General features: G+C 32.1%; 1 protein-coding gene across 2 annotated transcripts in view; it reads right to left on the bottom strand.

The window, feature by feature from the left end:
* IA-2 (tyrosine phosphatase IA-2) overlaps positions 1–27,554 on the bottom strand; it is a 991,654-nt gene that overhangs the window by 445,763 nt on the left and 518,337 nt on the right. For both annotated transcript variants that reach the window (XM_085816984.1, XM_085816983.1), the window contains one exon: positions 23,322–23,389. In XM_085816984.1, coding sequence (XP_085673110.1) covers positions 23,322–23,389 — 68 coding nt within the window. The remainder of the gene's footprint in view (positions 1–23,321; positions 23,390–27,554) is intronic.

The raw sequence follows: 27,554 nt of genomic DNA on the forward strand, positions 1-27,554 counted from the left end.
TGCAAATAACTTTAACCTCATGAGAATGAAATTAATTGTTTGACTTTTTTTCCATGGAAAAAACGTTTTCCTTTGCAAAGCGCGTATAAAATTTAAAGTCCGTATACAGTACTAGAATATAATAAATGATCAAAATTGTCGTAGCGTGAAGGCAGGCGGAGCGTTTGGTTTATAACCAACCATTCAAGAGACAATTCTTTGTATAATATTTAAACATTATGTTGTTACGAATTTTGTATTTAGATGGCTAATATTAGTAGAGAATTATAATTAAAATTGTTTTATTTCCCCATGCAATGCAGCGCGTGATAAATTTTAAGAGAAAGCTACGCCGAAAAAGCAAAAATATAGGAGCATGTGCATTTTAACATTGAATAAAAGTTTATCTCGCTAATTTATATTTAATTTGAATAAATGCAATTGACTACTATGTTAACCATAATTCTGCACTTTTGCTTTCCAGAAATCTCGAGAAGCAGAAATTACTAGTATCTCTCGCGACCGATTTAAAGCTATAAAAAGCTAGAAAGAGAACTTCTCATCTCAGTTGCTTAGTTACTGTTACTGCGAATAGTTGTTTAGTTAGTTACTGTTATTATTGCTGATCAGGTTAGCTTACTCTGCGCTGTGGATTGCGTTCTATTTAATTTTTTAGTATTAAAAGTATAGCTAAAGATTATATTGCGTGATATTGTGCGAATATCTCTGAGGAAAAATCTAGTGTTCAGTTATATTTCTTTTGATAAGAATAAATTTTATTAACATTTTATCGGACTTGTGCATTCAATCTACTACGAATCCTTACGCACTCAACAATATATAGATTTCAAACAAAGACGCAAATAACATACAATAACTTGATTGATATTGCCTTCCAATTTTACTTATGATTTAGAAATTAAAATTTAAGTAATATTTAATTCGCTAAAATATAAACAATGACAAACTGCTTGGAACGACTTCATTTCTATTCACTTTACTGATAAAAATTCAACTTTAAAATGTATGCCTTTCTAGCATTAGATATTTTAATTTTGAAGTGATACTTATGGACAGAACGCATTAAAAAAAGATGGGTAATTTCATTTCATTTCTATCATAACACTATAATTCTACTGAAGAAAGCAAATAGGTTATCACAATCATTTGTGAATTCTTATTAAATAACGGATGGAATAAAGGTGTTATCTATTACGAATGAGTGTTTAATACAATATTACCTCCCATACAGCCTATTTATCCCTAATTATAGCAGTAATTAGCAAAGTGAAAAGCCGCCAAATTCTTCCAGAGTTAAAACAAAAATGAACAAAAATATATTTCCATTAAACTAAAAACTCCATCAATTACACAGCTAAAGATTTCCTCCGCTGCCATCATCCGTCATTTTCTTCATTTCAACGTGCTGATTTCATTATCTGTTTAGTCAGTAATTTCTAATCGAGGTGGATTCGGCACAAGAAAACGCCAGCAAAGTTTTAAATAACTTAATTGATTTTAAGATACGTTGGAAGGAATATCCGTTAAAGACTTATTATGCGGCATTTGTTATTTCCGGCGGCACTCTATCTGTAAGTGAGTCATTAGTGCTTTTGCGTAGAGAGAAAATGCAATATTTTTGAATGGAATATTTAGAGCTATCAATAAATTAAAAATAATACTAAACTTAGTTTACAGTTTATACTTTTTTTGGATCTTATCAAAACCATATTAAGATATTATATTTCATTAAAACATAGAGGTTTTAATGAAATCTGAAATGTGACTTATTCGATAGATGTATAAGATTCTTGTGAAATAAATTCAGACGTAGCATTATAATGCTGCGAACTATGGGTTCGTAGCTGTCTCATTAAATAACGATTTCAGATGAGCAGGAAGATTTATTATAAATAATGAGAATACAAAAAATAAAGAGCTTTTAAATAATTAAGACACAATAACACGCCGAATAAATACTAATTCAGAAGTCAAACAACAAAAATCAGCGTGAACCGCAAATGAACGGTTTTGCAGCTGAAGATGGTGGTTCGGTAAAACCATCGAAACTAGTCCTGTGAAAAGTTTGTAAATATAACGCTGATTTTTGTTGTTTGACTTCAGAATTAGTATTTATTCGGCGTGTTATTCTGTCTTAATTATAGAAGCCCCAAACAGGCTTATTTTTTGCTTTCTTTTTTGCACGTGGTGTGGCCGCCATTTTGTGATTGCATGAGTTTCGGTAAGTACTTTTTGCAATTTTCAAGTTATGTTTATATTTTGTATATTTGGATATTGTGCTTTGCTTGTCTGATTTCATGCATTTTGCTTACAAACGTTTTGTTTTCTATTAATTTCAGTGAGGGATTTTTCTGCTGTTTTGTGTGTGCTTTATTATTGTTTAGTTAATTTAGTTTGATTTTCTGTATTGTTTAATATGCCTTCATCCGTTAATCGTTTTACTAAATTACGCCTGAAACGGCAAAAATTCCTGAATCATCTTGACTTTTTACTTAAATGTAAATGTAAAAAATTGATCCCCAATTTTATTCAAATCAAAGCTAATCAAAAGCCTTCGAGTCGCGTTTCAAAAATTCTGTTAAATAGCAAGCTTTCCTTACTTCGGTCCGTCATAAGGGATACACGTCAACAATTGTCCAAAATTGAACGTGAACTCTATAAGCTTGATCTGGAACTCGCAAAATCATATCCAAAGTTCACTGCCCTTGAACAAAAGTCTTGGTCTAGAACGGAGAATGCAGTTAACCGTCATAAAAACACCCTTGCAGTTAAATTCGAAAAACTTGTTTTACAATCTTCCAGTTCAAGTAGTTCAAAAAATCTTCCCATTGTAAACATCAAGCCAATAGTTAATATTTCTAATGTTAGTCTTTCAGAAGAACAAGAGAGAATTCTAAAATATAATTTTAACTTCTCACAAACCTGTAAACCCTCGATTCCAAAGATTTTGGCTCCTATCGAAAAAGCTTTCAAGTTCAGTAAAGTTTCAGATTCACAGAAAGAAATGATTAGGCATCTTATCGCTCATAATGTGAAATTGAATAATAAACCTTTGAAACCAAATCTAACAGCGAGAGAAAGAGCTACATTGCGTGAAATTCATTCTAACACAGATATTATTATTTCAAAGGCCGACAAAGGTGGCCAGGTAGTCGTCATGGATAGGAACACTTACATCGATGGTGTCATTAAACTCTTAAACGAAGGACCATATAATCCGATCCCTAAAGATCCTTCACCTTCGGACTTATCAAAAATAAAAACTGCGATCAAATGTTCGCAAATCATTTCAAGCAACTTAAAACATTCGCTTATCCCATCTGTTGCGAATTGTGCCAGATTATATGCTCTTCCCAAAATTCATGAAAGTGGTATTCCTTTCCGCCCTATTGTATCAAATTTAGGTACTGCCTCGTATCCATTAGCTAAATATTTAGTTTCTAGATTTTCAACTCTATTAGACAATAACATTTACACCATAAAAAATTCAATAGAGTTTGTAAAAAAAGTTAAAAACATTTCTCCTAGTAATTTACTCATGGTTTCTTTTGATGTAAAATCATTATTTACCAATGTCCCAGTGGAGGATGCATTAAGATGTCTAGAAGCCAGACTTCGCGAATTTCATTTCTCTTGCATCGAAATTAATGAGCTAATTTCTCTCACTCAATTCTGTTTGAAACAAACACATTTTGTTTTCCAAAATAAATATCACAAGCAAACTGAGGGATTAGCCATGGGAAGCCCCCTCAGTCCCATCCTGGCTGATATCTACATGCATTATTATGAATCAAAATTGTTTGAAACTTTAAACTTCCCGACATGGTTCCGCTACGTAGACGATACTTTTACTCTGTTTGAAGGTAATAAAGATGATTTAAATAAAGTTGTTTCAACAATGAATTCTATTGATCGTGCTATTCAGTTCACTTTTGAACTTGAGACTTGCAATTCTCTTCCGTTTCTCGACATTCTGGTCACACGTATGTCATCCGACTAAACAAAAGTTAGCTTCATTTTATTCCTATGTTTTCCGTGCTCTTCAAGTTTGCTCCTCCAAACTAGCCCTTGATGAAGAACTAAATTATTTAAAAGCAATAGCTATTGACAGGGGCTTTCCACGCAACATTATTAATGAAGCAGTTAAAAAATTCTCATCTCAACACACTAAAAGGCACACTCTTGTTTTAGGAGATTATAAAAATTCTGTTGTCATTCCTTTCTTTCCATCAATTAGCTATAAAGTTGCACATATTTTACAGAAATTTAACTTTCGGGTTGTTTATTCCCCATCAATAAAATTCCGAGTTCCATACTCAAGGATTCCATTCCGGATATGAATTCCTGGGGTATTTATAGGATTCCTTGCCAGTGTGGTTTAATTTACATTGGCCAAACTAAGAGAGCCTTAAAATTTCGCGTCAAGGAACATGAGGCATATGTTAGAAAAAAGGAAACACAGAAGTCTTCTGTTGCTCAACATTGTTGGTCCGAAAACCACACTTTCAGTTTTTCTGCTGCCAAAATTATTCAAAAAACATCTTCCATTGGAGAACTGGATTTTCTAGAGGCATTTCACATTCATAAAAATCTTTCTGTTCTAGTTAAGGATCCTAATTCCAATCCAAATTTGCCTTCGGCCTTTAAAGAAATTATGTTTTAGTTCTGGTTTCACCAACAGATGGCGCCACTTGCTTATTCTTGTCCAGGCTTTCTTATCTTATCTAATCATTATTTCCTATCTGGTTCATTTGCGGTTTTGCAGCTGAAGATGGTGGTTCGGTAAAACCATCGAAACTAGTCCTGTGAAAATTTTGTAAATATAACGCTGATTTTTGTTGTTTGACTTCTGAATTAGCTTTTAAATAGTTCAAAAAAGAAGACGGTTATTAACGAAGTTCCTCCCCCAAATTACTCATTTTAGAGTAGAGTTTCCTCTACTTTAAAATATAATTCAGTAACTCTAAAATATAATTCTTAGCTCTTTTTTAAGCGCAAAATGCCAGAACTCAAAAGTCTCTTACCCTAGTCTTGACATCATTGTAGCCGTTAAACCGATTATAAAGATTGTTTGAAATTACTATCATAATACTCTTCAAATAATCTTTTCTTACTCTTCTAGGATATATTAAGAAACACCTGTTACATATAACATGTAATGCGATTCATTATACCTAACTTTAAACATATACAGCTAAGTATTTTTCTGTTGAGCAATAATTCAAGATAGTTTACATTTATATAAGAAATAAGCGTTATATAAAATAAGGTTAGCGTTGCAGGGGTAAGTCCATTTAACATTGAGGTAAATGGCTATCTGACCAAATTTGCGAGTACTTTTGTGTGAAAGTTTTCAGAAATAAAGTTTTACGGGAAAAATTTTATTTCATTGGTTCTATGTACATTCAATCCATTACAAACTAGTACGCAGTAACAATATGTTTTTACTCGTCTAGACATATGCATATATTATGTAAACCGCTTCGGACTAAAATCAGAATCTCTTTTCGATACACATCTTCGTGACTTTTACCAAAAATGGAAGTTTACATGGAACATGTTGAAAGAGTGAAAGTTTTGTGCATGCATTACAGTGCGATACTGTTACAAAACTAAGAATCATAATTATTTAGAGCATTTTAACAGCGTTAGGAAAGCTAGCTCCTAATATGTTTAATATGAACAACATAATTATATTATAAGCTCATATTTATTCTGCTTTCTCCGTAACAGGAAAAGACTGTCTAATATTCTAATAGGATATTCCTGATGCAAATATTTATAATTTTGGCGCATTTAAGGCCCGTCGAAGGGCTTTAACATTTAGAGTATCCTATTGACAAAAAATGCCTGAACAAAGTAAAAAATGTTCATAAAATGGTGTAGAGACATTAGGTATTTTTTGGAAGCAGGCAAGATGAAAAATATCGAACGCCTTCGCCGGGAATCGAACCCCGGACCTCTCAATTACGTGCTGAGCGTGCAGACCATCACTCCACGAAGGCATGACAAGAAGGTGAGAGAAATATCTTATATACTCCCCCCCCTTTAAAGGGCGACTGGGGTTTTTTTAGGGGACCCAATCGTCAAATCCTTGGTGAGGCGAATCATCATCCAAAACCCTTTTGGTTCGGGCGTCACTGTAGAGACATTAGGTTTTGATCGGAGCAGGCAAGATGAAACATTAGCAACGCCTTTGCCGGGAATCGAACCGCGGACGTCTCAATTACGCGCTGAGAGAGCAAACCACTACACCATGAAGGCTCGCTAAGAAGGCGGGAGAAATACTTTATAGTGGAAATTAATTTTAAATACTAATGTCTCCAAGCGTTCCGAATTTGTGATAATCATCTGCATCAATCGAAAGCCAGATGCTCAGCTTTACGTCCTCTCTATATGTGAAACAATACAAAAATCATAAAATAAATTAAGATATTTATTTAAAAGAAAACCAAACCGCGGACGTCTCAATTACGCGCTGAGAGAGCAAACCACTACACCATGAAGGCTCGCTAAGAAGGCGGGAGAAATACCTTATAGTGGAAATTAATTTTAAATACTAATGTCTCCAAGCGTTCCGAATTTGTGATAATCATCTGCATCAATCGAAAGCCAGATGCTCAGCTTTACGTCCTCTCTATATGTGAAACAATACAAAAATCATAAAATAAATTAAGATATTTATTTAAAAGAAAACCAACAAGTAAGGGCCAGAGAACGTCTAAATTATGAAACTTCAAATGGAAGGGGTATTTTAGAAATTAAACTTCAAAAATAAAGATAAAATGGCGAATTCAGATACAATTATCATCTAAACTGAAGTTTATGAAGACAGGTAAAACCACCTAAGCAACGCCAATGTTCTTTTACCTTAAAATAATAAATACTGCGTTTTCGAGAGATCTATGGTGGAGCGTCTGAACGCAATAAATCAGTGATACTACGGTTAGGAAGTCATTTAGTTCAAACACATGGAGCACTAAATGAACTTATATCTGCCTCTTGTCAATTTGCTCTGGCTATTGCATTTGCATTTAATTCTTAATTTTTCGTAAGTGCCTGTGTTTTCATGCTACATGACATGTGAAAAACGCAAATAGATCATTCAAAATATCATCGATTAAAATAGTCTCATAAATATTTAAAACACACAACTTAATTTTTCGACGTTTAACTTAGCGATGACAAGCTTTTCAACTCTTTCCTTTATAATCAAAATATGTTCGAAGCATAACTCCTCGCTTTTGTCACCTTTTGGTTTGTTTTGTAAATTTAAATTAAGCTTCTGATCACTTTGTTACAATTTTGTATATAGCATGATGCATTTACTATTATGCCATTTAGCATTTGAAACTGATATATTTTATTTTTAACGTTTCTCAGGGACCGAAAATGTGTTTGCAAGCAGTAAAAGCCGGATTTGCTTTTAACGGATTGAAGCTTTTAGCTCTTCTTTGATCTCTAAGAGGTCAGATGTAAAAGAGACGCTTTAGTCTGATAAATTAAATAGCATTTTGCTATACAAACCTTAAAGACATAAAGTTTTTATTAAATTACAATGCACATTTCCGATACCATAAGAAAGTTATATCTTCGTACTTCGTATGTTACTGTCAGCCATCTGTTACAAGTACCGTACAACAGCAAAATTGAAAATCACTTAAAGTAAATCAATCAAAAATGGTCTTCTCAAACATATGGAAACTGTAACAATTGCTTTTTATGTAGTTTGCGAAACAATTCAAACCACTTTCATTACTCAGTTTTGAGCATGCTGTTACATACTATAAAAACTCATGTTGCAATTAATCTAACCTTTATTTATAATGTAAATGTAACAAACCCGAAATATTTTCTTGCGACAACCACAACTTATTATGTTCTGTCTGCTTTTAAAACAATTCATGTCGCCGAAAGACATACGCAACATTATTCTACTATTTCATAAAGCTTAGCCAAATATATGTTTTATCTTCCATTTTTAGACTCAATTAATGGAATAAACGAGTTCTCGGAACAACCTTATTTCTTCTTGGAGAAAATGATTTCTGTCACCTTTAACAGGCCTCCTTTGTAATCACTTTACCGATTAATGCAGAACTTACTGAAAATGCACTTTTCATGTTTATGGTATGGGGATTTTTCTCCCCATTCATGGCATGAATTTTATTTTTTTAGGAATTCATCATCCCATTAGCGATGCTAATGAAAAGATTCCCATAAGTACGTAAAGCGTGCATTAATATCTCATCGGACCTCTTTGAATGGCTTCAAATTACATTTGCAGTTTTAAGAATTCCCAAAATATGTTGTAATATGCTTAAAGCATATTCTCTTAAAGAGAAGAGCTTAAAGCTTCTCTTAAAGAGAAGAGCGGATAGTGATACGAAACGAAAGTTTTCTCAACGCTTCAACTTTCACTCTATTTCCATGAATTAATTTTTCCGAGAAACACATCAATTGGTAGTTTAAAACGCTTTTAAGAATCAAGGTTAAAGAATGCTTCTATACTTTATGATATCTGAAATATTCTGAGGTCCAAGACTAACATATTTAACTAGGATATTCCAATACAGAAGTTTTCCACGTTTCGATGTTCGCATTCAACGGTTCGTTCTTGCTGTCCTTATGTATATATATATATATATATAATCTTAAATTCACTTTGTGAGAAATTGAGTTATTCTACTAATTGCGCAATTGCTGTATATAAATGAATGTTTGTTTGTTTTTTGTCTTTTATACAAATTAGATTCATTCCGATCTTTATGGAACTTGCCTTACCTGACCTTCAATACAAGAGGAAGGTCACTCGCTACATAAGATTTCTAAAAAAAACCAGTCCATGGAATCCACACTCTATATACACATATATTTTCTCGCCTGTGCTTCGGCAGTGAAGTCACGTGACTGGTAACTTGACGAGTGTGGCCGTCGGCGGCGAACGAGAAAGAGTGCCTGTGTTCGGCGTTATAAAAAAAATTTAAATGTTGCCGCTCGAGAAAACGCAATTATATTAATTTGCCTTGAATTTAATAAGCAAACTCGGCTATTTAAGAGAAATATGTTGCCAGCGTCCAAATTAAAATATTTTAAAATATATTTTCATTCATCAAAGCGTAAAATATTTAATTTTTCTCGCATTAGTTAACACTCACGCATTTTCTTTGCTTTTTGAGAGTGAATTTGTAATAGTCGTCACAAAGCATTACTTTTGGTGTGAAATCAAATATGCTACCAAAAAAAAAAAAAAAAAAAAAATCGATTGTCTTATGTACGAAAGAAAACAGAACCACGAACTTGAGAAACAAAAGAGCAACGGAAAGCAAGCCTGGAAAATGTTCAAGTACGAGCTGCTCAAGCCGGTTCGTCTGAAACAAACGAACAACGGGAAGAAAGACTTGAGAACGTTCGAGCACGCACTGCTCAGGCCCGTTCGTCTGAAACAGACTATCAACGGGACGCGAGACTGGAAAACATTCGAGTACGCCCTGCTCGATCCAGACGAAAAACATTCGAGAACGCCCATCCACACGAACACTGCACGGTTTAAATCTTGTTGCAGTCCATTACGATACTAATTATGATTACACTCGTTATCCAAATGTGGTCATTAAGACGAATAACTTACGCAGGTATTGCACAGCCTTCAAATTTAAGAATGAAGCACCAGGAATGTTCTGCGTGGGTAAGAAAGCGAAAAATCCTGAATTCACCACCAATATCAACCTTGGCATCAGGTGACACAAAACAATCGAAACAATCAAAATACGCATAAAGAAAAAATTTCAAAACGAAATTAAAACACAAATACTTTCTTTTCTTTAAGCTGCATTGCAACGCATGCCGAGTAACAGCTAGTCACTTATAAAACAAAACTCCTACTCTGTATTCGGAACATAATTAGTTTAAATGATCTTTCTATGGATTGCATTTTGCAAATTTCAAGATAAAAGTTTGTTTATATTACTGTAAATGCATAGAAATAACCGTTATATAGTAAAATATTTTCTTCAGAAATATTATACAGAATTAAGAATTGATACAAAAAAGGAGAGTGGGTTCTAAAACGTGACTGAAAGTATACTATTTTGTTTTTATACATAGATATATCTTTGTACTGCTGTTGATCAAAAGTATTATACATTTATGTTAAGTAATAAATAGTCCTTGAATTATTATGCGTATCATTATTTGTATGCAACAATCATTATTTGTATTCTCTTCTGAAATTTTTTTCTTTTGCAGGGTTTGATTATTTTTATTTAATCTGACTTGAGTTACTTAATACCAAATTGTTATAAACGTCATAGCACCTTGTATATTATGTACCTAATTCACCTCGAAATCGACAGAGACTTGACTAAACACAAATCTGCACTAAACCTGAGGTTATTGCTTTGCCTAATTTTATGATTTATGAAATTCTTTTTTAAGTATTTTATTCCTTCAGAGAAATATTTGCATTAAGAAAGTACAATATATTTCTCGACAAGATATACGTTATTTTGTATAAAATTTTAAATTTCGGACCTATTTTCTCTGAATTGTTTGGATGTAGCTTACTGTCTCAACTACTTACTGTCTTTCCATTGTTTGTTGTTGTACCAATCACATTCCTGTCAGTAATTAATTGCTTCATCTATGTAACAAAGAATCGACATTACAGGGATCCAATAAAAGAGGGCTTCTTCTTTTATAACAGATTCATATTATCTTTATACTGAGTAATATGGAATTTCTCCAGTTTTTAAGAGCAATGGCCATGGTTACAGAGAAACAGTGCTTTTCGGATATGATGTTATGCTGAAAATACTTGCTCATAAAATATATAGTTTTACATACATTTGTGAAAGACGTATAATTATATGCATTCGTTTTTCGTTAAACAAAATTCGATAAATAATTAAAAATAATTGTTAAATCATCTCTAATTAGTAAACTAATACTTTCATTAGTTATTTACCACCTTATTTTTATTCAAAGGGAATGCACTTTTGATCATGGTCATACCAATGAATCACATAATGCTAAACATTTTTTTATCGTTGTTTATCTCACTTTTCTGACATAATCAGAAGAAGCTCACAAATTTTACCGTGGCAAGGAGTACAAAATAGTATCTTTCGTTCCCATGAACTTTGAGCAACATATAAGCGACAAAGGAGTTTGCTCAAAAAGGCCCAAATTTGAAAGACAGTACGTAAGGGATGGGTCCGAAGGTTTTTCATCCCTCCTCTCCTACTAGCAAACCACTCGACAGCATTTTCTGCTCGCAGCATATTTGAAATTCTTCCATACCGCGCAGGCTCTATACATTTAAAAATACGTATAACTTCTTCGGAATTCGGAAAAATTTTATCTTCCTCATAATGCGGTTATTAAAGCTTTTAGCACAACAAAATTAAGAGTAGTTTTTGATGCATCTTGTTGCTTTCACAGCCGATGTGGAGAAGATGTATCGTCAGGTGATGGTAGCCCCTGAAGATCAGAATTCTGAATTGATACTATGGCGATACAATTTCAGTGATGAAATACGTACGTACAAGTTGAAAACTGTAACGTATGGTCTTTCCTCTGCTTCATTTTTAGCAACCCGACGTCTGAAGCAGATAGCTTTAGATTCTAAAAGAGGAAACAGATTTATCTCGTATATTGCAGGATGATATGTATATGGAGGACTTATTGTCGGGTGCAAATACAGTTGAGGATGCAGTATCAGTCTGGAAGAAATTATCTTCAATTTTACATGCACGTGGTTTTGATTTGAGGAAGTAGATTTCAAATTCTGTAGAATTCTTAACTGAATTTACGGAACATTGTTCATTGAATTCCGATTTCGAGATATCTCCTAATTCGAGTCCGAAAGTCTAAGGATTTTTTTGGAATTCAACTACTAATACCTTCAGTTTTAAAGCTGCACTGCAACTCGACGCACCTATAACAAAGTGACGCATATTGGCAGAATATGATCGCATTTTCGATCCTTTAAGTATCCTATATCCTTGCATTATATTGATTAAAATATTCTGTCAAAAGCTATGGTTAGTTAAAGGTAACTGGGATTCAGTTGTTCCCCAGCATATCTCAAATGATTGGTTTAAATTTCAGAAGACGTTCAGTCAAATCAATAATTGTGAAATTCCGAGATGTGTCATACTTATAACGGACAGTGTTATCCAACTACGTGGATTTTGTGATGCATCTTTGCAGGCCAATGCAGCAGCCATTTACTGTGGCCAAAAATGCAATGGTACGGTTAAGATTAATCTTTTGGTGTCAAAGACTAAAGTCGCGCCTATAAAGTAAGTACCCATTCCTCGATTAGAACTCTGTGCTGCGTATTTGTTGACATTTAACATCAAACATCCTGTCATACTTCCTTCTCAACTTAAATTTAGTGAATTACTAATGAAGGAACTTCATATTATTTACCTTCACGCTGGTCGTTCTTTATTATCCCACCTCATCAGGCAAACTTACTGGATAATTGGAGGGAAGAGACTGATAAGCAGTTGTGTCAACCCTTGCTTAATATGTCATAGATTTAAAGCTGCTTCAAATCCGCAATTGATGGGTGACTTACCTGAACATCGTATGACATTGGAACGACCTTTTTTCGCATCTGGTGTGGATTACGCTGGTCCTCTTACCATTAAATTTAATAAGGGTCGTGGTTCTAAAACAACGAAAGGTTATATAGCTCTGTTTGTTTGCTTGTCGACTAAAGCTGTGCATATAGACGCAGTCAGTGACCTGACGGTAGACTCGTTTATCGCTGCACTTAGACGCTTCATTTCACGTCGCGGTGCACCACGGCACATTTATAGTGACAACGGTACCAATTTTGCGGGATCATGCCGAAAACTACAGGAAATAAATCAGATTTGGTTTTCCTTGTATGCAATGGAATCGGTGTCCCGAAAACTAACTCAGTCATCTATTGAATGGCATTTTATACCGCCTGCTTCACGCCACTTCGGAGGAATATGGGAAGGCGGCATTCGCTCAGCGAAATTTCACCTGAAAAGAGTATTGAAAGAGACTCTCTTGACCTACGAAGAGTTGTCAACGTTACTTACCCAGATCGAGGCTATTTTGAATTCTCGTCCATTTACTTACGTGAATGATTCTGATATTGATTCTATTAATGTTTTAACCCTTTCTCATTTTAATACAGGTGATACTTTGACTTCCTTTCCAGAGACACATCAGCCTGTTCGCACAAGGAGTTCTAGGTGGCAACTTGTACAGAATCTGCGACGTGGATTTTGGAATCGCTGCAAAAGGGAATACTTCACTTATCTTCAGCAGAGATCCAGGTGGCAGCAGACTAAACCGAACTTGAAGGTCGACACGGTGGTTCTTGTCATTGAAGATGGATCTCCACTTTTAGCTTGGCCTATATGGCGTATCATCGATGTCCATCCGGGCAAGGACGGAATAGTTCGCGTAGCTAAAGTCAAAACTAAAACTGGTGTCTTCAAAAGACCAATTTCGGATTTATTTTCCACTTTTCGTTGCCCTGCGTCGGCAACAGGCTTTTGAGTTTTGTCGTCGGAAGAATTCGGTCGCTAAAAGCGTAGCTGGCCTATAACTGTTGTAATTCTTATTTTAAAGCTTATCTGTATTGCTGAATTATTACTAAATGTTTACGTGTGAATGTTATATATTATTATGTGTTTACAGTTTGATTTCTATAAACTGGAAGTAGTTGAATTTATGAAAGTTATTTCAAAACGTAGCTTCTCACTCCGGCGCCTTTTGCTTATCGGCCATTGAACAACATGAAAAAATAAGCAATACCCTCGGAGGGACTCGAACCTGAACCTCTCGAATATGCACCGAGTGTGCTACCGTTACACCACGAAAGCATGCAGAAAGGAAGGAGAAAATAGTTTATATGCTATGAAACAGATAATTCTATATTAAAAAAAAAAAAAAAAAAAAAAAAAAAAAAAAAAGCTCGAACACAAACTTCCGATACACCCTAAATTTACAAGAGTAAGTTAATTAAAAATTAACACACTAATAAAACAAAGAAAAACAAAAAACAGTAGTCCAGATTCATAAAAACAGATAAGTTACTGGCCAAGTTACACCTATCAAAATCGCTCTGCAGGCATAATGCAGGGCCATCAAATGTAGAACAAGAGAAAATTAAATGATCCACATGAGATACCTTTGTCAAACAATCTCTCTTAAATTGAAAGGAAACACGTAATTTTCAGTTTTACCGTCACCTAGAGAGTATGCTTTTACATTTATCCTTTTACATGAAAACTTTTAATTGCGTCTGCCACCACGAGAACTCTATTTCTTAAGAATGTATAGGTCCTCATCTGACCGTTGTAATTACATGAGAGAGCTAAAAGGACATGGATTTCCCCGAATGTTGATAAATCAGGTTGTATAAATTTTTCAAAATCAGCAAAAATCAGAATTATAAAAATAATAACACATTTAGTTGTTTACCAAAGTAAATAAGTAATTATTACTAAGGAATTGTTACAGTTTAGTAAAATGCACATTAAAATAACCAAAATAAATGAAACGAAATGCGTTAAAATAAATCATGAGAGAACATGAAGTTTTTAACTGATGGAATTTTTATAATAAAAAATATTATTTTGAATTTTGACAGTAAACGGCCATTTTGCTGTATAGAATACCTAGGTAAATGAGCTGTTCAATACGCATTTATTCTTCGAATTATCTATTCGATTTCCAATTAAAAAAATCTATACATTTGGGATATACGCATAGATACCCTATTTTTTTAATTTCGCAATGTCTCTCACAAAATATGAAGCTAATATTAATTCTTATTTATTTAAATATAATGGTGTTTTTGAGAATAAATAATCGACATTAATAAGCATCAAAATTCAGCCTTTACTCGGAACTGAATCCAGTTGGAAAGGCTCAGAGCATTTTGCATTACAAAAGAACTGAAGGGCTTGCAGCAAGAAGGGTCCAGATCCACATTTCTAGATTTTCAAAAAAATTTTAAAAAATTAAATTGGGTTTTAAACGTTTGTCCTTATTAAAAGTACTTGTAAAAAATTATGTATCACGGATACTCCAGTGGCTTTTTACTTCAATGCAGAGAACAATTTTTTTTAAATAAAAAAGGCCCATGAACACAAAATCTACCAAAGTGGAGCTGGGCCTTTCTTCGTGCAAGCCCTTCAATTCTTTCTCGTCTTTAATAGGAACGGCTTGTTTTTTTTCTCCTAAAATGTGCTATTTTAAAACGAATATAGCTTAAACAACAACTAAAGTTTACAAAGGTATAAAAAATGAGTAGCTTTTTAAACCAGTGTGCATGACTGCAATAATTTCTACCTGTTAAATAATATCTACAATTTGAAACAAAAAAAAAAAACAATGAAATGTAAATACCTAACGATCCGGTTTTAATTTATTTATACCAGTTAGCGGAAAAGCTACTATTATGTTAATTTATTTAGTGTTCTATGAAATTAATAAGTAAAAGCATTGTTCCAGATGATATTTGAAATATAATGCTTTTCTACTTCTTTTTCTTCTGTTTCAAATTGTATTGTAAACCCATGAAAATAAAATGTAATAAATTTGCGCTACATACGGATTATTTTCAGTCAAGAAAGGTTGATAAATGAAGTGATTATATTTTCAAAAGGATATTAGAACTAACTGCAAAATAAAATTACATTCTTTGATCGGAGTGTTTTGAGTTAAATTAAAATTAATGTTTTGAAAGAATTTTCCGTATTTTTAAAATGAAAATTCAAAGTTTTAAAAGAAGTTTTATGAACTGTAATTTAAATTTAAAAACAAATTCATTTTGTACTTTACAAATAGGGTATGTTCCTCATTCTTTCCATAGAGAGAAAATGCTATAAATTTGTTTCCAAGTTTTTTATTACTATATGTAACTTGATAAGATATGAAAATTTAACAAACTGTTATTTTCTCTTATGCTCCAAATGCCTAAACAAAGCAAACAAAACCATGTATTACATAAGTCATGTGGCTTTATAATATTTATTGAACTAATGCGTCTTTATTAATTATTGCAAATAAAACTGAAAATAACATGTTTGATCTCTTTAGAAGACCATTAAGTTATCCGGGACTTAATTTTAAATCCAATAATGAAGTCCATTAATTTCAGATGTGCCACTACATGACTTTCAAAATTTTTAGTTGGCTTGCTAGAACCATTCATTTCATGAACAAGGTCTTTTAATAAAGATGCATTTCAAAGAATTTTAAACAATTACTTTTATTCAATTTTTATTAAAAGGGGAAAGAGTATATTTCCCCGCTGCTTATTTCTAAAATAATTTCAATATGCTTTTCTCGTGCATCTGCAGTAAATACTAAGCGCTTTAAAGGGAAGACGTACGCTTAAAGCGCTAAGCCTCTTTTGTCATAACCAGTATTGAAGCTAGCCTGCATGTGGGACTTCAAAAGAACTTAATGAATATTCCTTAAAACGTTGTTTTAAATAACTTAAGTGCGGAGCTTAAGCTTATCTATTAAACTAAAACAACATCTAAATTCTCTTGTTCCCTATAGAATTTGCATGCATTGTGATGTATGTTCGAAATATGCTGTTTAGCTCTATTTTTAAATGCATGTTGGTTCCCCATTTGAAAGAATTCTTAAGGAAAGAATGATAAGTTAATGGATTAATTGAGTTTCAGAAAAGTACTACAAAATACTAAATTACTAATTGATTATTAATGACCAAGAAAGACATTAATTTTAAATAATTTTTCTTACAATTCCCTGGAAATATCAGAGCATGTTTGAGGATTTACTTCCAGATATACGTTTAGTGTTATGTTGCTACTTGCGAATTCTTACCCATATTCCGTACATTACGTAGCCTGAATTAGCTGTCATGCATTGGAATGAACAGGGTGTTTTAAATTATTTAAAATTATACTAAAAATTAACTCAAAATATAAAAATTAAATTAAAATATAATGTAATTATCTCAGATAGGTTAAAAAGAAAATACGGCTCACTGGCATTGGGAATTCGCTTCTATGGTAACCGGATGCGAAAGAATAGTCCTAGTACAGATCATGCATGTCGTAAGAGGCGAATAAAATGAGAAATCTAGCGCTCGGAGGTATATGGCCCTCATCTCCAAGAGGTTAAACATGGAGGAATGGTAACCTAAATTGGAGTTTTGGCTTAGGCAACATTGACCCGCAAAAACTTTCACAGTTTCGAAATGTAAGGAATGAAACATCAGGTTGCTCTCTCGGAAACGAATTCGAATTTGATCAATAATAATTTTAATGTCTTTAAAATTACCAACTGAAAAACTCTAGCGAAATAGAGAAAGATGTGGAAAAAGACTATAAGCAGGGCTATGGCCGACCTTGCGCTGTCTGTTCAATAGAAAAATAAGATGAATGTGAGCATTTCGTATGATTGTTTTAAATACTTTTAATAAATAAATTTACATGCTTTTTTTTTCAACAAATAATCCTCTTTTGAAATATTTCTTAGAAATCATTGGACTTAATGAAACATGCTATTTTAATGTAACTTTGATCATGTAGCTAGTTAGCAATCAGAATAATAAAATTATAAAACCAGGAAGTCTAAAAAAAGGAATTTTCTTATAATACTTCACTATTTTTCGAATTGCGTTATTTTTTCTTTTTTTGGCCATAACATCCGTCTTCAGAAATTCGTTCAGTAAATTTTAGCTACAGTTAAATTTTATTTCTCAGAATTGATGAGTAAGTGTCCAAAAATATGTTTCCGACCACTTCATTCCTCCTTTGCTTTTTTTATTAAGTATTCATTTTGTAAGTACTGTCCCTCCATTACATTTTGATTTTCAGCTTTAAATGCGAAGTCGTTGTTTATATTTGTTAATGTTTTGACCCGATAAGCAAGGTTATTTCCTTATGTATGTCATAAAATATGTTTCAGTGCACGTCAATTGTAAGTTCATCGGTTAACTTGCATTGCTATAAGATTATTTAACACTGAACGGATTTACTAACAACAGCTCTTGCATGAGCGAAAATGATCTTACAGGAGTATATTAATATGAATATTGCAGCTAAGGATAAAATAAATGTTACAACAAAGTTCATAATAGTGATGTAATAAAAAATTAAAGTTTTCTAATGGAGCGAGTTCATGATAAAAGGATGTCACTTACTACCACATTAATCTTTCGTAGAAAAACTTGGTAAATCCTGAAAAACCCTAGCATATAGGTAGGTTGACGGACGACGGGGACACTTAGTGGCTATCAGTGATAAGCAGGTGTGTGTCCCTCGTTTTCTACTATTTAGAAACAATACCTCCTCTAGGGTCTCTAAAGATGCTCCATCAGAAATTAATTAGGAAATTTCAATTATATTTACACTGCTAAACAATTTACTGCAGAGATGTTGTTAGTACACAGAGGATTTTCTGCTAATATGTAAATTCTGCTGGTTACATAATAAAACTATATGTACATTACGTAACATTAATTAACGCACATAACATACTAACAACGTGAATTAAATATGTGTAGAGAATTATTACTACTAATATTACAACTCTTTCACACAACATCAATACATGCACTATCCTATGTTATAAAGTTTCGCCACAGAAAATTGTATTTAGTGTAAACATTTTCAGATGCCTTTCTAGAAATGAATTTCATTCTAATAAATAGGATAGATCTGAACTCAATAAATCGTTTTTCCTTCACTATTTTTTTCTCTGACAAGGAAAAATTCTTCCAAAGAGATTCTAAGATCGAATTTTAAGACGATAAAACTTTAGCACAACAATGGTGAGATAAGCATCTTATTTTTAAGCAGTGATAGAGAAGAATAATGATGTTTTCTTTGCAATATTAAATTTTAGACAACTACATTATTAAAGTTCAATAGCTTTAACTCGAGAATATGCCACTTTTGTAATATTAAGTTTACGTTACCAAAATAAAAAAGGAGTCCTGTCGGTAATTAAATCAATTTAACTGAGCACAGCACGTTGTCAAAATAATGCAATGTGTTAAGAATTATTGCATCCTAAGCAAAGCCTACACTCTAGCTGCAGTGGAGAAACAAGAAGTTTCAGAAGAGGACACCATTGCTGACTTAGCTAAGCGTTCGAAGTCATATGTTAATAACTAAAATTCAGACATCTAATTCAGACAGAATTATCTTAACAAAAATAAAACTGTTAATTTAATACAGTAAGAATTATAAACATAGTTCTTTAAGGAGTACGTTCCATATTACAGCAGTCTTTAAATAGATTAGATAGTAATGATAAAAATAAATGTTCTAGACTGCTGCCCATCTAAAAGATTGTAAGAGTCATCAGGTTTTGAAGCAGGAGAGATGAAAGATGGTTACAGTTCTAGCTAAGACTGGAAGCTGGACCTCACGAATACGCGCCGGGTTTTCAACCGTTACACCACGAAGGCATGCTGGAAGGAGGGAGAATATATAATATTTCTCCCATTTTAAATGGTAATATATATATATTCCTCATTTTAAGAGCGAGTGGGGATTAGGAGACCCAAGGACTAAATCTTGATGGTAACAAATTATTGTCCACCACCTTCTAGTTTGGACGCTACTGTCGAATCATTAGCAGTTATATATGAAGCAGAAGAAGTGAAAAACAGGCTATGCTCTCGCCAGGACTCGAACCTTGGACCTCTCGAATACTCGTTGAGTATGCTTCCAATTACATCACGAAGGCATGCAGAAAGGAAGGAGAAAATACCTTATAAGACAACACCATAAAGAACAAGTAATATCAAACTCATACAAGCTACAAGGGTTAAAATTACAGCTCCGTTAGACTTGGAGAGCACAGATAAATCACTGTTTTGTGTAGCCGCCTTGGCCGGCAATAACTCCCTAACCACATCGCTGCGTTGAAAGAAGATGCTTTAAAGATGCGCTTTGGGTTTATCAGTCCATATACTAGTTTCCACATGTTGCCAAAATATATCTAACATAGTCGCGGATTAGTGTATGCTGAGCGACTAATTTGCCAGTCATCGACCAGCCATGGCCAGTGACTTACAAATCGAGAGAAAGTTTGATCCAGGCAGCAGTGCAACGTGGTGGACTAATGTGAACAACTAATGAAAGCTACGTACTGCCTTAAATCTCAAACTGTCCTATTGCAACTTGGTTGCCTTGAAGCTAAGGGAGAACAACAGGCTACAGAACTTCACAGATATAGCGGCGGTGACTGTTGATTACACCTGCCATGCATATGAAGGAGTAACATTCAAAGTTACCCCGAAACGGCATATGCGCATAGTGCAGAGTTAATGGTAGTCGCTACAATGCAGCCAATGCGAAAATTTCCTTGTTCTACAGGCGACATCGTATGATATGTACCGATTCATGATTTTTTTCAGATCCCGTAATGATGTTGCTTTGCCATCCAGTCATTCCCATGCGCGCAGTATGCTTGTTTTTTCGTTCGGGGGTGTGACAGGACTATTCTAAGCGTTTTGAAAATTTCGTTCTTACTGAATGCTTCCTACATCGTACTGCATTTTGGATAATTAGCTGAGCATATCGAGCAGATATCTTCCTATGACTCTGAATCCTGTGACTTCTTCTGACTATGAAAAGTTTTTTTTCCATCCATTATGTTTTGAAATTATTTTATTGAATAAGCTAATATTTGAAGATACAAATAATAATTCCTACTTTTATATGCATCAGAAATCTTTAATATCATAGCAAAATAAGATGGCAAAAGATCAACCATCTCTTTCGTGGTGCTAACCTTTATTTTCAAGCTATACATAAAGTGAAAATTGGGGTAAAACAGAATTACTTAATTATAAATAATTTATAAAAGCAATATCAAATATGTCAAATTTATTCAAATACAATATCAAAAGTAAATCAATATTTACACGTTTCACTTTGTTATATTTGTGGGGTTTTATTTATTTTTCTCAACACTTAATTTTACTTTGAAGCAACCTTCCCTATTACTCATGTTTTCAACCCATGCTTTCTTGCCAGAATGAGATCTCTATTTCGCGTGTTGGACAAAGTAGAGTAGTCATATAGTATATAAGCTGGTGTCTTAGTTACTTCAGACACAGAGTGTTTTACATTCGGCCACATTGTTTCTCTGCTATTTAAGCTTGTTATTTTACGGCCGTGCATATTAATTGCCGGTTAGTGTACATCAGTGGTAGGGCCAAGAACCAGTTACGCGTTAAATATCTCTGTGCAGCTTTGGCTGCTTATTTTACTTAGGATTATTTTAATTTCACATTTCTGTTTTGAGTTGACGCCAAAAGTATTGGAGTAGATTTTGTAAGCACCAGGAGTACCGACTGTAAATGCTTTTTTTTTCAGTTTTATAAAAGAGACTTTTCACCATCTCCTCGTATTGTTTCATCCTTTTCTCGTATCAACAGCTGAACATAGCGAATGGTCGCTTCGCAGTTCAAATAAAGATCTAGCCAACAAAAGGAACTTTAATTTAGCTAGAGTCTTACATATTTTTTCACACATTTTGCATCTGATATTACACGAATGAATATATTATATGATAGAAGTGTTTTATATTGGAGAAATGTTACAAGATATATTTATATTTTTAACTTTTTATTAAAACTACGTCTTACATATATTCGAACAATAAGATTCATCATTAATTATTGCGAATTAAATTATTTAATAATAAGCAACAAAATACAAAATGTAATCCATTAGCTTATAAAAAAGTTACACATTATTTAAGGCCGTAATTCTGATAGACGTCTTTCAAATATAGGACAGACAAGCACCCATGTTGAAAATAAAATTAAGCAAAAGCCAATTTAACCTGTCATTGATTTTATAGAAAACTCTATTGATTCTAAGATAGTCATGTCTAAAAAAAACATTCTACTCCATTAAGAAGAAAAGACCTCATTGCTTGTCTTCTTTGAAATTAATAGAGTTTGCTTTGAGCCCTATAGCATGTAAGGTTAATTTTGTTTCCTAATTTATTTTAATCCTCTCTGTGTTTATTTATATTCTACGAAGTGTTTTTTCTTCGTAAATACTTAAAAAAAGGGAAGGAACGCATTAAAATAAAATGCTCAGATATGCCTATTCTGATATAAATGGTAAACCTATTTATTTCCCTCAGTGGGTTTACTTTACTCACTCATTTTATATAATATATCTCGTGGTATTTTCACTTTTGTATTGTTTGTGTTTTTTACTATAGTAGTTTAGTTTTTATATGTACTTCGTTAGTATACAAAATGATGCTTCTTACATGCATCTAAAAGTACGTTTTTTTCATTAATTTGCCTTAGTTGTATGTTTAACCTATTATTGAATTTTAATTAATTATTGTTCTCCATGAAACATATTATTGACTTTTAATTAATTTTTGTTATTTGTGAAATGTATTGTTGAATATTACTTAATTATTATTCTTTTAAAAAAAGGTAATGCATGTTTAATATGAGTATAAAAATATATATATAATGCTCGTGTATGTTATACGTCCATTTTGTATACTTCTCAAATGCATCTGAATTTCCATTATTTGTTCTAAACTGGTGCATAATGAACTTCGAGAATATGCATTAGAATCATAAAAATCAATTTTACCAAGTTCAGAACTGGTGCATAATGAACTTCGAGAATATGCATTAGAATCATAAAAAACAATTTTACCAAGTTCAGAATAATGCTTTGAAACAATCTTTGATTTTAAAAGGCATTAACCGAGATCTAAAAATAATATACTAATGCTGCCGAAATGCTCTGCGGGTTTAATTCATGTAACATCCATTGATGCAGAACATTTAACATCGTGAAAAAGAAATATTTTCTTTTGAGAGGAAGCTCCTTGAAAGAAAAAATGTGAAACACTTTTTTTAGATATAATAATAGAAACATACAAATAAAAACTATAAAATGAAGTAATTAAAGAGAGGATTTGCGAAATGTCTTCTTTTTAAATCCACTTTACCATATGATTTCTTCCACTAATAATAAAATTGTGTCCAACCTTCAACTTTATAAAACTAATTTACTGTGAAAGCTTTATTTATTTATTTATTTATTTATTTTGTTTATATAACTGAGTTGTATTTACAACCAAATTATCTATGTATCTTTCTTTTCAGAAATTGCCACTTATGCGTATTCTTCATTACGTCTTTCAATTAAAACAAATAACTTTTCAAAAGTAAATTTTTCAAATAAATTAAAGATACAGATCTTTAAAAAACTGCTAAGAAAATACAGAGTTTATGATACTTTTGTTCTTTAATCAATAATAATAATGATAATAAAAGTTACCTTGTCGCCAATGCCAGCTGCTTGAATGGTGAGGTCAGTAAACATCTGTAACTGTTTGGAATGCCCCTCTGAAAAAGAGAAAAATGAAATATTGACTTAATGAGATTTATTTTAAATAAGCGAAGCTGTATTAAAATTTTGCTTTATTATTGCTGTGAAAACTGCAAAAGTAATATTTTGTATTAACCTAAAATAAAACAAAGATTTAAAATTTTTAATGTTAGTTTAACTAAAATTTTTACGCAGAAAATTCAAGCAATATTACTTATTAAATTAATTATATATAAGCTGTAAAAGTTTTAAAAAATATATTGTAAGAGTTTAGATTTTTGAAAAAGAAACGGTTAGCATTCATAGTACAATAATAGTGTGTGCGGGAACTAAAATGTAGATATTTTTGGGCATTAAAACTCGAGAAGCAAATGCGACTTTATTGCAGACATCATCTTGTGTGAATCCACTTCATTGATGATAATCATATATTTTTACTTTGTATATGTCTTTTCAAACAGATGCCTTAGATTCGCTACATTATAGCAGATTTCTTAAAAGTAATACAGATTTCTTTTGACGTCATTCATAAGATAATAATAATCTGAAATTCGTAAACTGATTATGAAAAATGCAACCAAAATATTTTGCATTCTTTTTATAAATTAAATTGCAAGAAACCTCATATTAATGCAATAATACAATCAACTAATTTATCAAGTTTTAGATGACATATTACATTTAAATGCTTAAAATAACTTAAATAGAAATGTGAAATCATAAAATGAAATAATTACTCTTTATTCCAAAATAAATTACGCGTTTCCTATTATTCAGTATTTTGCAGTGGTTAATCTCACTAAGTTTCTTCTTCTATTTTATACACCTAGAGCAATTTTAGGCACAGAATTACAGAATTTAAAATATTTGAAACAAGTAGTAGTTTTACTTCAAAGACATTAAAATTTCACAAAATAAAAATATTGCGAACGATCGAGATAGCTTGAAAATTTTATTTTAATCAACATGTTATTTTTTATGTTACATTTTTCCTGACTTTTGAGTCAATTCTACTAGCATGGGACGGTATCACAGAAGCCAGGTTCTTAGCTCCTAATTTAATATTTATATCGAAAATAAATAAAATACTGTTATATTATAAGATGCAAGAAACAAATGCTATGTTTCTATTAAAGATTTAGTATAAAAGAATGTTTTAGTCAGTTTTACGACTATTGTTTCCACTTTATGCTATTAGATTCCACGTTAAGGATAGAATAAGAAATTGTATGGATGTTTAAGAGGATTAACCCAAATTTTAAATTAAACATAATAATTAAGGTGCCTTTAGCTTCAGAATTCATCAGAAGCATTATACGTAAGATTTAGAAGCACAATGCACTCAATTTAAATTTCCTCCATTTGTAATATGGCATACTCTTTATTAATGTGCATTTAACTAATAAGAATACAATTAAATTTTGTTAAATCGCATTTTGAAACGTATTCTTTTACAGCAAATGGTAGCGATTTGTATATTAAGATTAAAAAAAAATAGTATTTGCACAATATCTAAATGATTTAAATTGCAGGAGCATGATGAAAAGAAATTAATATTACATTAAATCTATATGAAGTAAATTGGCAGAACTTCATTTGATAGTGCATTAACATTCAAGCTAAACACATCAATATAAAGGTAATAAATTAATTCTTATTTTTCTCACGAGTTCTCGCTTTTAAATTCCATGGAAAGAAATGACTGAATTTTCACGACTTTAATTAAACTGAGGGGAAGAGAATGTACTTCCTATAATTAAAATAAAATGTTTCATGTTGGGAACAGAAATGATGAACACAAAAGTTATAAATATTAATAGCGGAAAACATGAAAATAATCACATTTTATGACATTAAATTGAGCTCATTAAATATCAGGCGTGTTAAAATTATTATGGATTAAATGAACGGATTAATCTACAGGAATTATATGAATAAATTTTATAGTTTAAGAAAATAAACGCAAAGACACTTAAAAAATCTTTTAAGTTTTTTAATTTATGAAATATTTTTATTATATCAAACATATCTTTTCTTACATTTTTTAGCAAGCAACTTCAAGTCGGATTTCATTCCAGAGAATGGTCAGTCTATGAAGTACTTTCAGACAAATTTCAGGGACCATTCGGTAAAGAAGAACTGAAATAAATCTTTCACTACTTTTAAAGTTCAGGGTTCAGGTCTGCTTTCTTCCTCTGCATTTAATATTTATTTTCACTCAATTTCTAAATTATTTATACATTCAATACTGTTTTATTATTATTAATGTTGTCACCGTACTTATGTTCTATTTTGTCAGCATGGTATTGCATAATTAGCAACTATCATAATATTATTTGATATTCGTTGTTTTATTCGTCATCATACTGTTTTACAGCTTCTAATTCTCTTTACCATTGCTTATTTCACATTTTAGTATATTCTGTACTATAGTACTCATTTGTTATACAGGGTGGATAAAATAAAATTGGTCTGGAAAATACATATAATTCTTACACTAAATTTTTCCTTGTTAATAAAAAGAACTACACTTCGCTGCAGTTCCAGTTTTCTACCATTTTTGTCACAAAGATTTCTGTTACATATTTTGCTGGAGGTTTTTCCACTTCCATTCTTAAACACTTGTGGAAAACGTTCAGTGCATGTTTTTCAGGAACTGTGTTTCTCACAACATTCAACAATGAACACACGTTGTTTTACCGTTAGCGCTAATTTGTTTTGCATTAAACTGATCATAAACGACGTCTGTTCCAATTTCTAATGGTCTCTTTACGATTTAGAGTACTTTTTTACGAAATTTCGAAAACACTTTTCCGGGCTAGTTTTATTTTGGCCGCCCTGTACACTTTTATTAAAAATCACAATTTCGAGAAAAGGAAATAAAAAAACATCCCCGTTGTCGAGCTTTGTTTTAAAAGAAATATTCATAAGTACCGGCTTGCAATCAATATACTGCATCACATTTGGAATGAAGAATATTACAAAATGAAATTACTAGACATTTTATTATATCAAAGCACATGATTTCTACCTGAATTAGGGGTGATGCCTTTCCAGGATGTTTTAAGGAAAACTGGCTTATATTCCCATTACACGTGCCAACAAATTTCAGTATGAAAAAGAATATACAAAACCTCAAGATGAAGCAGAATTCGTTCGAAATTCTTAAAACATAAAGGCTACAATCTTGTTTATATTGCAAAGGAAATTTTTGCATTTTACTACGTCTAATAATCAATCAAGGATCATAACTGATCTTTGCGAGTAAATTATTCAAAATATTTAACAGCATTCCCATGGTAGCTAAGGAATTTATCTCTTACGTAACAGGCAGATATTTTCATCACAAAATGCAAGTGTTCGAAATTGTCTTCGATAGATGGCTAAATGAATATAATAAAAATAAATTAAAAATCAATAAATCAGTTCGAAGCAGCTATGCGTAGCATTTTCATTTTATTCGTTTACCACTTACTATAGAAAAGATTATTATTTGACTTGCGAAATTCCAACCTTATCACTAATTGATCACGCATTACGCTTATTGGTAATTTATTTATTTCAGTTGGTAACATGAAATATATTTACTTCAGTTTTGCTAATATAAAACTGGTATTGAACCATTCTCCGAAAACCAAATCCATTAAAACCATTGCTTTTCATTTACAGTGGTGGCCAAAATTGTGGACACTTTTGGAAATTTTTATGTTTAACTTTGTATGCTTATAGAAAATGTTACGTTTCGCAAAATGCAAACTTGTATATATCATTTTAAAGAGAATTTATTACTGAATTCAATACAAAACACAAAATTCAATTATTTGCAATACAAAAAAGTTAAATAAATAAAAAAACACAGTTCTGAAGTGGTTTGTAATGTCTAGCTTTCCTGGCCAATCACTGTTATTGTTCTGAAAACCAATCAAATGTTAGTAACTGCCAGTAGAAGCTGACATCATGTTTACACTTGAAACAATTCATTATTTTGCTTTGTTCTGTAGAAGGAGGACCTGTTTCTTATACACTGCAATTACAAGTAGGAATTTTGGTAAAAAATTTTAATATTTAGTCAAGAAGCAATGACATCAAATAAAAGAATTGATTGGACACCTAGAAAGAGATGTAATGTTATTGTGTTACGAGAAAGTGGTCTTTCCTATGCTGAAATTGCAAGACAGGTGG

Source organism: Stegodyphus dumicola, chromosome 5 (assembly GCF_044657685.1).
Source record: "Stegodyphus dumicola isolate Sdum_Otavi_A_Nest chromosome 5, ASM4465768v1".
In the NCBI taxonomy this organism is placed as follows: Eukaryota; Metazoa; Arthropoda; class Arachnida; order Araneae; family Eresidae; genus Stegodyphus; species Stegodyphus dumicola.